Source organism: Idiotropiscis lumnitzeri, chromosome 15 (genome assembly GCF_059441095.1).
Source record: "Idiotropiscis lumnitzeri isolate Australia: NSW breed Sydney's pygmy pipehorse chromosome 15, RoL_Ilum_1.0, whole genome shotgun sequence".
Classification (NCBI taxonomy): domain Eukaryota; kingdom Metazoa; phylum Chordata; class Actinopteri; order Syngnathiformes; family Syngnathidae; genus Idiotropiscis; species Idiotropiscis lumnitzeri.
In genome coordinates, this window is record NC_142405.1 from 645064 (window position 1) to 657067 (window position 12004).

The 12004-nt window shown below is 49.3% G+C and overlaps 1 protein-coding gene across 5 annotated transcripts in view; it reads left to right on the forward strand.

The window, feature by feature from the left end:
• Positions 1-12004, forward strand: part of baiap2a (BAR/IMD domain containing adaptor protein 2a) — a 35143-nt gene that overhangs the window by 9491 nt on the left and 13648 nt on the right. For all 5 annotated transcript variants that reach the window (XM_088316860.1, XM_088316858.1, XM_088316856.1 and 2 more), the window contains exons 2-5: positions 1384-1459; positions 4044-4130; positions 10670-10731; positions 11125-11196. In XM_088316860.1, the coding sequence (XP_088172986.1) occupies positions 1384-1459; positions 4044-4130; positions 10670-10731; positions 11125-11196 (297 nt within the window). The remainder of the gene's footprint in view (positions 1-1383; positions 1460-4043; positions 4131-10669; positions 10732-11124; positions 11197-12004) is intronic.

Below are 12004 nucleotides of genomic sequence, written 5' to 3' on the forward strand. Positions count from 1 at the left end.
GGCCTTTGAAGGCAACGCACCCCGCACATTTGAGCTCTCCGAGTGTTTCATTTGCAGTGCCGCTTACATTTGCACATCGTTTAAATGGCACATCTTGTACGAGCTCCGTTTCATCTCATTTCAACTCTGCGACTTTTCAATAACTTGTCATTCGTTGTGAGTAATTAATGCCCCTAAAATGTTCCTAGTTGTCTGTATTCATTATTTAAATTGTAACCACCACAAATTTTGATCCCATAACCGTCGAATAGCTTTCAAACTCGGCGGGACTTGCAACAACTAAATTTAAACTTTGCTCTATAAAGCTCGAGATGTAACACGTCATCATGTCTTGCATAGCCTTCCAGTCTAATTTATATGCAACAAAAAGCCATAGACGGGCTACCAAATTGCAGCTGATATTGGAACACAAAGAGTGGAGCAACACATGTAGACAGTTGAAGTCAAGGAATACTCTCACTTTTTTTTTAAATCACTCAATTCCAAACTAACAACAATGGTTGAAATGATGGTTTTCTAATGCACTTTAATACAAAATAGAATAATTGCTAGAAAAATTGTTTCTAAAATCTTTGATAGTGACAGCCCTCCTCAAGAGCAAAAATGCTTTCATTCTTTGCACGTCTCGTTTTCTGACGTAAAACGCAGAAAGTCCAGAAGTTTTTGTTTTATCGCTGGCCCGAAAAGATGATGAGACATCGTGATTGGCAGGATGAGCGCCGGACTTTTGGAAGGGCTTTGCTGCCGTTTGTGAGCGAGCGGCTGGTGTGGCTTTGCTGACTGCAACGTGGCGCGGCCGCGTCGGCGTCCCCGCGGCCGTTCAGCCGAGCGACTAATTGGAGGCAGCGGCAAAAGGTGGCGGCTGTCAAGACGCGCTGCGCACACGCCGCATTTTAAGAGCGTGGCGACATTTAGGACCACGCCAAGCTTCCGTTTGTCTAATGAGCCGGCGTGTCTGTCGTCTTGAAATCTGAGGCTCACAAACTCAATGCAGCTCTGCTTACCTTGAAAGTACTTTTTCCGTGTCTCTAATGTTTGTTAGATTTTTGAATGTTTATTTTATTTGTAATTTTTTCATTTCGACGCAAATTTTCGTAATTGTCCTCTTCCGACGGTGCCGTAAATAAACAAGTTGTCCCGATAGATGGGCCCGCGGTTCGATTGGTTCTCTTTTATTTCTTTTTTTAAAACTCACCGATGGGCTCTGAAATTGCGATTGTATAAGTCCTCATTTTTTGTGACATAAGAGCAGCGCCGAAGTGCAGAACGTGATTTTCACCAACTTGATGGGCGGGCAGGTTGATGAGCATTCACGCCTCCAAATGTTTTTTTTTTTGTTTAGCTCCGAGGTCCTGCATAAATCTTGTCTTTGGTGTCTTTCAGACAATCATGGAGCAGTTCAACCCTTGCTTACGGAACTTTGTTGCCATGGGGAAGACCTACGAGAAGGCCCTCGCCAGTAAGTCCGTTTATTTCTCTTCTTGGGTTTCAGGCGCTCTGCCAAGGCGGCTTTCTTTCCCTTGATACTTGCCTCCCTTTGCCTTTTTTGTTTAGTTTTTTTTATCTGAAGGACGTAAAAAAAGGAGAGTAATTCTCCTGCTGCCAAACGGGCAGGCCGAGCCACGTTTGTTTTTTGTTTTTTTCTTTATTGTAGTGGAGGTGTATTAATATTAAGAGCAAGACAAAAGAGCCTCGAATGCCAAGTGATGACAATTGTCTGCGGGTTGACAAATGAATCAAGGCGAGCGCGCGCTCCTTAATTTGCCCAACTCGACACCCTTGGAATAAAAGCCTTACTCTGCCGTCACCAGCTCGTTCTTCCGTTTTGCCCCCCCCCCGATTGACACACGCGATAACTAATCCACAACACAGTGGGAGGATGGAGACGGACTCCCTGAGCGATTAAATAGCCACTTTGCAAGATCTGCTCCACCCGAGGGGCGCTAAGAGGCTCTTGTTGGCGGGGGGGGGGGCAGACCCTTGCGTCCATATGCTGCCACGATTGGGATTGACCGGACCCCCTGCTTGGTAACTCTTGAGAAATCCAACATGGTGAAATGAAATCTCAATAAAAAAGCCGTCTCGCTCTCCTCCAATCAATGCGGCTCGCCTCGTTTGCTTCGCCAGGCGAGTCTTCGTCTTCATCGCCCCAAAAAGCATTTCGCTCAAGCGGCGAACGACGCCATGCTATTGCTCGCGTGTCGTTGCTGAATCCTCGCAATTCCCGAAGCGCTAATTTCAGAAAAAATGGAAAATCAAAACAATGTCTTGCCGCTCCAATCACTGCCGTTGATTTCAAATTGTCGGACACGTTCCCAACGCCAGCCGTCCAAATAAGTGGGCGACCTCCTGAGCAGACCAAAAAAAAACTGTGGTGACATCATCGTCCCCAAATCTGTTTTCAAAGATCCCGAAAGCGCGAACGATGCAATAAATACAAAAACGAGTTGACTGAGTAGCGAACGGCGCGGTAGAAAATAAATTTGCGTTCTTCGCTTTGTGGCCCGCATGTTTCATTGCGCAGTCGTCCGACGGAACAAATCAGGCTCACTCAAATGTGTCGGAACATCGAGACTTGCAATCTTGAGGCGACATAACGCTAAGTCAGCGTTTTACGCAAATCAATTAATCGTCAAATTCTGTTCAACATTTTCATTCGGTTAAAGATCCATTTTGGGAAAAAAAATGAAATGGAGCAGATTTGAACGGCGACCGGGCGTTCAAACGAGTTTACGGCGGAAGCCAATCGCTTCGCTTGATGAGCCTGCGTTGTGATTGGCCCGTGTGACTTTCTGGGGTGTGGCTTTGCAAAAGCTCCATTGTTGTTCATTCCTCCAATTTAAACTCCACGTAATCCGCTCCATATGTCTCGTTGAACCGCACACGCATCCCCTCAGTGCTTTTGTCAGCAATAAAGCGGCCTCCCGCATTAGATGCATGTCATTTACACTTTAGTTGTGACTGACGCGTGCCGGCACGTCTTCAGTGATCGTTCATGATTCATTTTGAGCGTATTTGATCCAATTTTGGCTTCCACTGCCGTGGCCCAATTCTGCTTCCAATAAATAAAGAGCGCAACTCGTTTTTTTTTCCATCCGAAGCAGACGACTTGAATCGTCCGCTCTAACAAATAGCCCCACGTATCGTGGTCGACGCCATTCCTGAAACTTACAATGAGGCATCTGTAAAGCTGAAGTCGTTGCACACCCGAAGATGTTAAAAAAAAAAAAAAAGGGAGAGAGAAGGGTTGGAGGAAGACGCCTCACGCCGGCGCTGTTCTGATCGGCCGCGCATCTGTCAGCCAAACAGCCGGCAGATATCGGCTTGCAAGGCCGCTTGCGCTCCTTCTGCTTCTCACCTCAAAGTCGAGGCCAGAAAAGATGAAAGAAAATGGAGGTCAAGTTTCCGGGCCGCTGGGATAAAACGACAAACAAACAAACCCGGAGGTCATAAATTCAAATGTTTCTGGACCCCCCGGGTCGCTCTTACCGCACGCCGCCAATCTCCCGTGGAGCCCGCCGCCTGCACGCATTCGTATCTGCGAGCACGAAAAAGGTGCGATCGTTATCGAGCGGAAGTCGGATTGCAATTACGGGCACGTTTGATAATGTGAGGAAGGATGAGCCCGTTGATCCGAACTCAACGATAAAACATACCCGCCGTCGTCGCCGTCGTTTTTTTTTTTTTTTAAACATTATGAATGAAATTGGCTGTTAATGTGATCGAAAATGTTAAAACACACAAACGCTACGTTTTGAGGACGCATATGTCAGCGGCGAACGCAAAAAGCTAATTTAGCGAACATTTTGGCGTTCTTAACCAATTTCCCTTCTAATCATAAATTGTGTCTCGGAGGAAACGGAAAATAGTTTTTAGGCCCCCATGAGCGCCAAACCACCTGCTGGGAAATGCTAATCATCTCATGGCAATCAGGAACGTCAAATGCAAACAAGATGGGAACAATCACGCCGCGGCATCACTTGAGTTGTTTTTCTTCCCGACGGCAAAAAATGGCTGCTGTTGCTTTTTGCTTCTTTGTACAGATGTGACATTTGCTGCCAAAGGCTACTTTGATGCTCTGGTGAGAATGGGCGAGCTGGCCAGCGAGAGTCAAGGATCCAAAGATTTGGGTGAGTCGCTCCAAAGTTCTCTGCGCATCAACAATTTGCGTGCTAGCCCTTCAAAAGCACAAAGACATTTTTGGGGAGCAAAAAGTCGAATCAAATCGTCTCCAATCGGTTTACGAAGTCGTCGAGCCACGACTCGATGGCCCTCCCGTCCTCCAGGTGGCGGTCATGCTGATTGAGTCCCAAATGAAGTGAAAGAACATCAAACCAGATAGTACCTGTGAGAGGCAGCACTTTGCCACGGGGGGGGCAAAGTAGAAGAAGAAATTTAAGAAGCCAAGATAACTGCTAGCTCGTTGCCGTGGCGACTGACCAACATCATTTGACATTCGCGTTATTAACACTCCCCAGACCGCAAAATGTCATCGACATTTCGCAACAATCGGAAGCGAGTCCAAATGCTGAAAGTTGGCCCGATGATTGGTTCGGCCGGTTCGGATGCGAGTCCGCCGACGACTTGACTTTGAACTCGCCGCACGCCAATCGATGATCTGTCAGCGATGCCTTGCCATTGGCCTTTGTTGAATTCAACACTCAGCGGTGTTGACATGTTTCATCGCTCCCTGTCAAGCAGCGAACACGCACTCGCGCGTGTCGCTAGGTAGCGATCGGCGCACGTGGGTGTTTCTGACATGACGTTGCAAGTTCTGGTCGTGCCTCCTCCCAACTATTCCTCTTGATGTATTTCCTGGAAAAATGTGACCGTCGGGACCCTCGGTGTCAATTAGCGACTTGAGTTTGCGGTCAACAGCACGGATGACAGCTGCTCCCTTTCGGAGCGACTGCCGTGTTTGCCGCGTTCGGCCCGCGGGGAAATCAGCCACTGTTTGAAGAATGAACAATCTCTCCTCTCGTTCATGTGCGCCATGCCTCTTCTTTTATTTATTTTTTCCCTTCTCGTTGTTGCTGTGGATGCAGTTCGGAGAGCGACGCAAGATTCCGCACCGGGCGAGCTTTCTTTCGGCCTGTGCAATCTCCGATCGGGAATCCAGATTTGACGTGTCGAAGCGCGCCTTGCACACACACGGTCGGGGCTCATGTCAAAAGGAGCGGCGCGCGTGAACCGACTTGCCGATACTCGATTGAGTGGCTTGTGTGTCACGCGAGCGTTGGGAGGTGCTCGGCAGATGAGTGAAAAGGCGCCTGGAGGGAAGCGGCGTTCAGGAACACCATCGTCACAATGACTCATCTCGGACAAAAGACTCACGGTCTCCATGTCTGTTTCCGACGCGTCCCAAAAAAGGAATCGCAGGCCTTTTTTGTTTCGTTCCAAAGTTCTGCGCCGTGTGCCCAGAGGGAAGAGGACGCATGTTTTGTTTTCCAGCCACTGCGCGTTCCCGCCTGGAGCTCGATCGTGTAACGCCACGCTTGTGGTCCAGCCCATGTGCGCAAGGGAGGGCGGCCTCCGCGTGCCGCTCGCTTTCCCGTTGGACCGGTTTGATTCAAAAAGAGTTTGCATGCTGTACGCTTGCGGGTGAGCGCGTCTGCGTTTCACTTGGCCGGCCGTGGAAATGCTTTCTTTATACCAACATGGAGGAGGCCAAGCTCCAAATAAAAATCCGTCTAGTGTTTATTTTGAAATTGTTGGCGGTGATGTGGCAGCCGACTTGACTCGTCTCCTGCGGTCGCGCGTTGTTTTGAACTTTTTACATTTCCGCCACAAACGGTTGCCACGAGCATCGACGCCTCATCCTGAAATCATCTTCAATTCCGGATGAAGGATGCGAACAAAAAGTCATTCGGATGACAAAATAGAATGCGGCGCCGGTTCTCAGTGTTAGCTAGCTGCTAGCCGCTAGTCGAATAGGCTGCTGAGGCATCCGACGGCTTTTCAAATGCAATTTAATAAGTGATAAAAAGCGTCCAATTTGATGTTGACTGGCGGATGTCGTTGCATTTCCGACTCCGATGATGTATTCATAATTGTTGTTTAACCGAGTCTGTACGGTCCACCGCAGTGGCTAACGCTATCGCTAATGGTAATAGCCACTTCCATGTCACCAAATAATTTGTTTCAGTAAAATAAAAAATATATATTTTTTTTCCTCACAATTGCAACCAGTCCCCAGGTGTCAATTTTCCGAGGGGAGGCGACGAGTTGCTTCTGTCTGGTTCAAATGTCACGGACGGTTTTCGTTTCCATGACGACCGCGTGGCGACAAAGCCAGCGGCTAATCTGTGTTGCTAACTCGTTTGGCCTTTTCCGACCCGTCTGATTCTATTACTCCCCCCCCCAAAAAAAAGTAGCAACTTCTTGTGTCGCTCTTGTCGACTCCCAAGAGTTCTTCCAGAAAAGCACCACGTGAAGCTTTGGTTGCATGATTTAATCACATTTGAACACTGCGCTTGTAATATAATTTGAGGGTGCTTGACGTTATTTTCATAAATGTCGGTAAACAGAACCGCTAGCAAGCGGGTCCTCCTACGCAGCCGGCGACGGCTTTATTCCTCGCGTCCGTCACTCGGGAGCAAATCTGATCTGTAATCTTCCTCACGGTCGGCTCGCCGCAAATATAATGGCCGTGTTTCGTTTGGCCGCGTTCCATTTCGATGAATGGTCATGCTTCCATGCTTCGCGCACGAATCTTTTTGTGTTGGTGCCGTCCGAGTGCTCTTTTCATCCACTCGTGTGCTTCGCCACCACGGCGACACTCGTCCGCCCACGCGTCCTCCTCCTCCTCCTCCGGTTGGGCTAATCATCGCCCGTCACTTTAACACACGCGCGCACACACGCACACCCCTCTGTTTGTGCAACCCCCACCCTCCCTCAGTCTCATTTCTCCCATAAAGACGTTTAGCACATTCCTGGACGGCCACTCTTGTTTATATTTCCCGGTGCCGATTTACGCCGGAGTGACCGAGCGCTCTGCTCTGTTCCTTTGAAGACAAGCGGCAGGCCTCGCCCTTTTGGGGCCGTCTCATTGTTGAGAAAGGCCGGCAACGGCCCAATTTAGCCCATGGTTGCGATTATTATCGTGACGTGTTGGAACTCTTCCTCTGAGGTTTTTTTATTGTTCTGAGAATTGCACAGCAGGGCCGGCCGGGTCAATTCCTCTCAAGGGGGAAATGGGTTCGGTGCTCCCGGTCCAAGGCGTGCACGAGGCCTTCCGGAGGCACTTTGCCGTCCCGGTCGCCTTTCGGTTTGGCCTCCTCCTTCGGCACCTGTCCTGTCCCTGATTAAACGGGAGCAGAGGAGCTCTTTTCTTAGCTCGCCGTCGTCGCCGTCGTCGTCGTCGTCCCCAGGGTCCCCGCCTTCGCCTATTTGCTCCATTTCGGAAGCGAGCGCCGCATCACGGGAAGGCGCCGCCCCTCGCCTCCGAGCGGCCGTCGACTTTCTTGCTGCTCTGGCGACGCGTTGCCACAAAGCGCTCGCTTGCACTTTGTCAGCCGTCGCATTCCGCCGGCGTCGCCTCGGCCTTGCAAATTGCCGCCCAACCGGCGCGTTGACATTTTTATTTATTTGTCATCTCCATCTTCCTGTGTGTGCGCTTTGTGTCGTTGAGGGAGGGCGAGTGCGCTCACCACGAGGCGCAAAAGGCAAACATGCTGCGATGAGCGCCATGTTGGGAGTGGCAAAAAGGTGTTGCTCAAGTCGCTTGAGTCATCTTGTCGCCGTTGCTTTTAGGGAGCAACATTTTGTCTTTTCTGCGCCTTTGGCAAACCATTGTGTTGGACCCGGTGAGGTGTCCTCAGAGTGACTTGTTCTTACGGTCCGTCAGTGTTGCCGCAGCGACGACAAGGGCCGTTTTGTACAATCGAATGTTTTTGGAGTGAAGCTGCCTCCATGTTGAAGGCTGACAAGAGCCACAAACGAACGATCGAAATTTCAACCTTGAGTGCCCCCCCCCCCAGACCTTCTCCGTCCTCATTTCTTTTACGTTTGTCAAATCGATGGCAGTGCTTGTCGTTGATCTCGGTCGCGCTGTCTTGCGACGAGGATGAGCGCTTGATATGACGGCCGCGTGGGTGGCGTTGCAAAGTAATTCAAGTTTGAGTCGGGGGACGCGGCCTTCGCCCTCGCCGGCTTCCTGACGAGAGGTGACGAGCTGCTGTTTACGGACTGAAAGCCCAAATGGTCGACGTGGAGATGCTGCGTTCAGTGCCGCGTGTTTTTCTGCCATTTTCAAGTGGAGCCAAGACGGCTGCTGCTGGCCGGCCCTCGGGAGTCCGTTTCCTTTCTCCTTCGGTGCCGTTTTCGTGTCTCTAGTATGAGCATGTTTTGTGCTCCCATTTGGCATTAGCTGCTAAGCTGACGCCAAATGGGAGCACAAAACATGCTCATGCTAGAGACTCGAAGCCAGCCACCACTTGTAGCATTGGCCCAAAAGTTCTGGTTGACTGTTGGATGAGGAAAGAAAGAGAAAAACCAAACATTTTGAAGGCTGTGCATGGTTTCCAAACAAGGAACATCCCCAAATTTGCTGCCGCCCGGGCAGGCCTCGCATCTTTTCTGCCGCTTTCATGCGTTTGTAGTCGTCTCCTCTGAGAGGCTGCGAGAGCGCGGCACTCGGGTTCAGCCCGAGTTTATCGCACTCTCTGCGTTTGCGTGTGCAGATGAAGTGTGTTTCGATGCGGCCGTTGGGCGGGGCGCGTTCACCCGGACTCGAGTGTGGCTGGACGGGATTATCCGCACCCCGGCGTTCTCCCGTTTCCATGACAATCGTGGAGGGAATGCGACTCGAGCCTGGCCAGTGATCCGCATTCCGCGTTACACGAGCAGTCGAGGCGGCGTGCGGCTGCTCGTCGTGCGGCTGCGGGTGCACCTCCAACTCACAAAGCAGGACTTTGTTTTCTGAAGCCGTGCTGCGTTCAAGGGCGCCTGGGACAAGCGCAACGCCTTTTCGTACGATGCTCAGTTGCTACATTTTCATTTCTAAGATTTATTCAAATGTGTGTGATCACAGGCCACTTTTTTTTTTCCAGCGTTTTCATTATTGTCAAGAAACCGAAGCTGATTGTTGAGACCGTCTCGTCCCACTTAATTGCAATGTGTCACTTTTTTGTGCGTCGGAAACTCTTGCGTGTGGCGTCCTGGCCGCCTCATATTTCTCACGTGACGCCGCCGCCGCGTTCCAATTGTATTTGATCCCTGTTCATTTTTGCCATTGAAGTTGCCATGGCAACGATTTGCACGTCTCGTGTTGATCTCAGCTTCGGCACGCTACGCCATGCGGCGATTAAAACGGACGCCGAGAGGAGATCCGACAGTGATTCATTTATTCTTGCTCTTCTATCTCGCAGACACTCCTGTGCTGCTGCCGGTTTGCGTGCGTGCGTGATGGCTGCTCATTTATGTAATAATTGATCCGGCGAGTTGAAGCTACCGCCAGAATGCCGAAGTGTCTCAGCCCAAAAGTTGTCTGCGTGATCGTGGATGAGTTTGTCAGCAGCTTAAGAGGGCCAAAATGTCACTCTGGAGACGAGAGCCGGAGGACCTTTTTTTTTTTTTTTTTTAATTCTGTGTGCGTTTTAACTTAACGATTAATTGATTATCTAATCGGGTCATTTAGTCAGCTGATTTTGGCTCTTTTAAAATCTGCAATAATCGAGAAATTTTTGTTGGTCTGCTTGTTGAAGCTGAAGTTGGCCGCCAACAAATATAAATATTCCCCCAACAAACAAATGGAAAGTATTTTCCTGTGTTTTTAAAGAACTTCCTGCGATCATTTAAAATGATTCGACCATATTTGGATGCACTTGAAAACTCTTTTGTTCGGTTTGATCTTCGGTTCAGCCGGTGTCATGAATACATTTCCAACAGCTTTCATCACATACTTTTTCTGCTAAGCCACGCCCCCTTGCTGCTTTCCTTCGCCTCCTCCAATCTGCCCGCCTTCTTCATCTCTCTCGGAGCAGTTCATGTCCATTGCGTCTTGTGTGTGACCACCCCAAAGCCCTTTTGGGCCACTTGCAAGAACTTTGGATTTTGTTAACAATCATATCTCAAATCTACTGACACTCCCCAAAAAAATAGCAAGCTGTAAGTGTCAGTGATATTTGCTAAAGAATATTTTTGTCTGCCAGCATATGTTGCTGCACTATTTTTGTTTGTAAGTTGAGTGGAAAGGGGCTTTTGGGGGGTCCGGTCCGGTCCTGGAAGTCTTTGTGCGTTTGTCTCACGTGATGTCCTCTGTCTTTCCAGCAGGTCTCAAATGTTTCTGTGTTCCTTTCCCTCGCCAATGTGCTGCACTTTGACAGGAGGCAGCTTGTACGTATCCCAAAAGTGGAGCGCTCGCTCCGGCTGCATGGGTCGCCCTCTCTCTTTTTTTTTTTTTTTTTTTTTTTAATTCTCTTCGGGAAAAGTTGGACATCAACGCTCACGAAGCCTCAAGCTTGCAGCTTGTTCGGGTCAAGAGCGTCGTTTCTTTTGTTTCGACTCCACCCGGTCGTGTTATCGTGCACCTTAGAGAACAAAGCTCCTCCATTGTTGCCCCGTCGTCTCGCATGAGCCGTGCACGTTGACTTGCCTCCTCTTGTGTGTGTGTGTGCGATATCGAGTGTGTCTTTTTGACTGATGTTTGTGCGTTCCCGCTTGTGTGCAGGCGATGTGCTCTTCCAGATGGCCGAGGTCCACAGACAGATCCAAGTTCAGCTGGAGGAGATGGTTGGTATTCTAAGAGACGTACAAGAGCTGAAAATGGAACTTTATTGAAAATGAATGCGATGTGAGTTCAAGCCAAAACCAAAATAATTTGGGACCTGAACTTGAAAGTTGCGTTTGTGTGCGGCATAACGGATAAATGCTGATGCACCGTGTTTGCTTTCATCCGTGCGCGATTGATAAGAGCCACGATTTTTGCTTGGTGATTTCCGTGGTCGGCTGGAAGAGACGAACGGCATTTTATTCGTCTTGAGGGGGGGGGGGGATGGTTTGCGTTGCAAGCATAAACATGAAACACAATTACAAATTTGTAAGTGCCGTTGACTTCATTTCTTTGTGTTTTTTCCCCTCATTATTATCCTCATGAAGGAACTTTTTGTTTTTTTTCCCCCCCAGCTGAAGTCTTTCCACAACGAGCTGCTGTCGGAGCTGGAGAAAAAGGTGGACCTGGATGCTCGCTACCTGACGGTGAGGAAACTCAAGCAAGGCTCGCTCGCTCTCAATTTCCACAGCAGATCTTTTCAAGTTGGATTTGATGCAAAAGGACGAGGTGACGGACGGTCGGACGGACGTAGCACAGCTGAGCCGGCTCGTCTGCCAACGATATCTTTGATAAATATTTTCGCATTGTCAACTCACGTCGTCGAGAATCTTCGAGGCTGGCGTGTGAGCGCGCCGCCGAAAATGTTGCCTCGTGCACGAAAGCCACTCCGGCTTCGTGTCGGTGTCGGCCCAGTTGCTATGGCAACAGAGCCAGTGCAACCCAGGAAATTGTTTTTTTTTTTTTTTTCAACAATAAATAAGTGATCAGGGAGGAAACAGAATGCATCAAATTCTAAAACATGGCTCCTGCATTTGCCTCATCGTTTGGTTCTAGAAAATCCAATCAATTGTTCTCCCAGTGCAAACAAATGCTTTCAATCGCCTGCATGATCTAAAGCGAGACAAAATTTCCGATTCTTGGTTAATGGCCGCCATGAAATGAGTGCGATCGTTGGTGCTTAATTGTCACGCTCCCCCGAAAACGAGCGCAACCTCGATTAGCGACGTCGGAGTCATCGTCCGCCGGACAAATTCTTCCGTTGGATTTCAGTCACAAGAATTAAAATATTGCGGAGTTGCCTTTATCGGCGATTTATGGCGAGCCATCAAAGTCTGCGTACACCCGCCGATAAAAGATCTTTTTGGGAAAAAGAAAAATGGCAGACTTGATGTGTCTTTTCAGGAATGACCTCTAGCGACTTTTTCACAGTCGACACGCCCACCAATTTTCAAG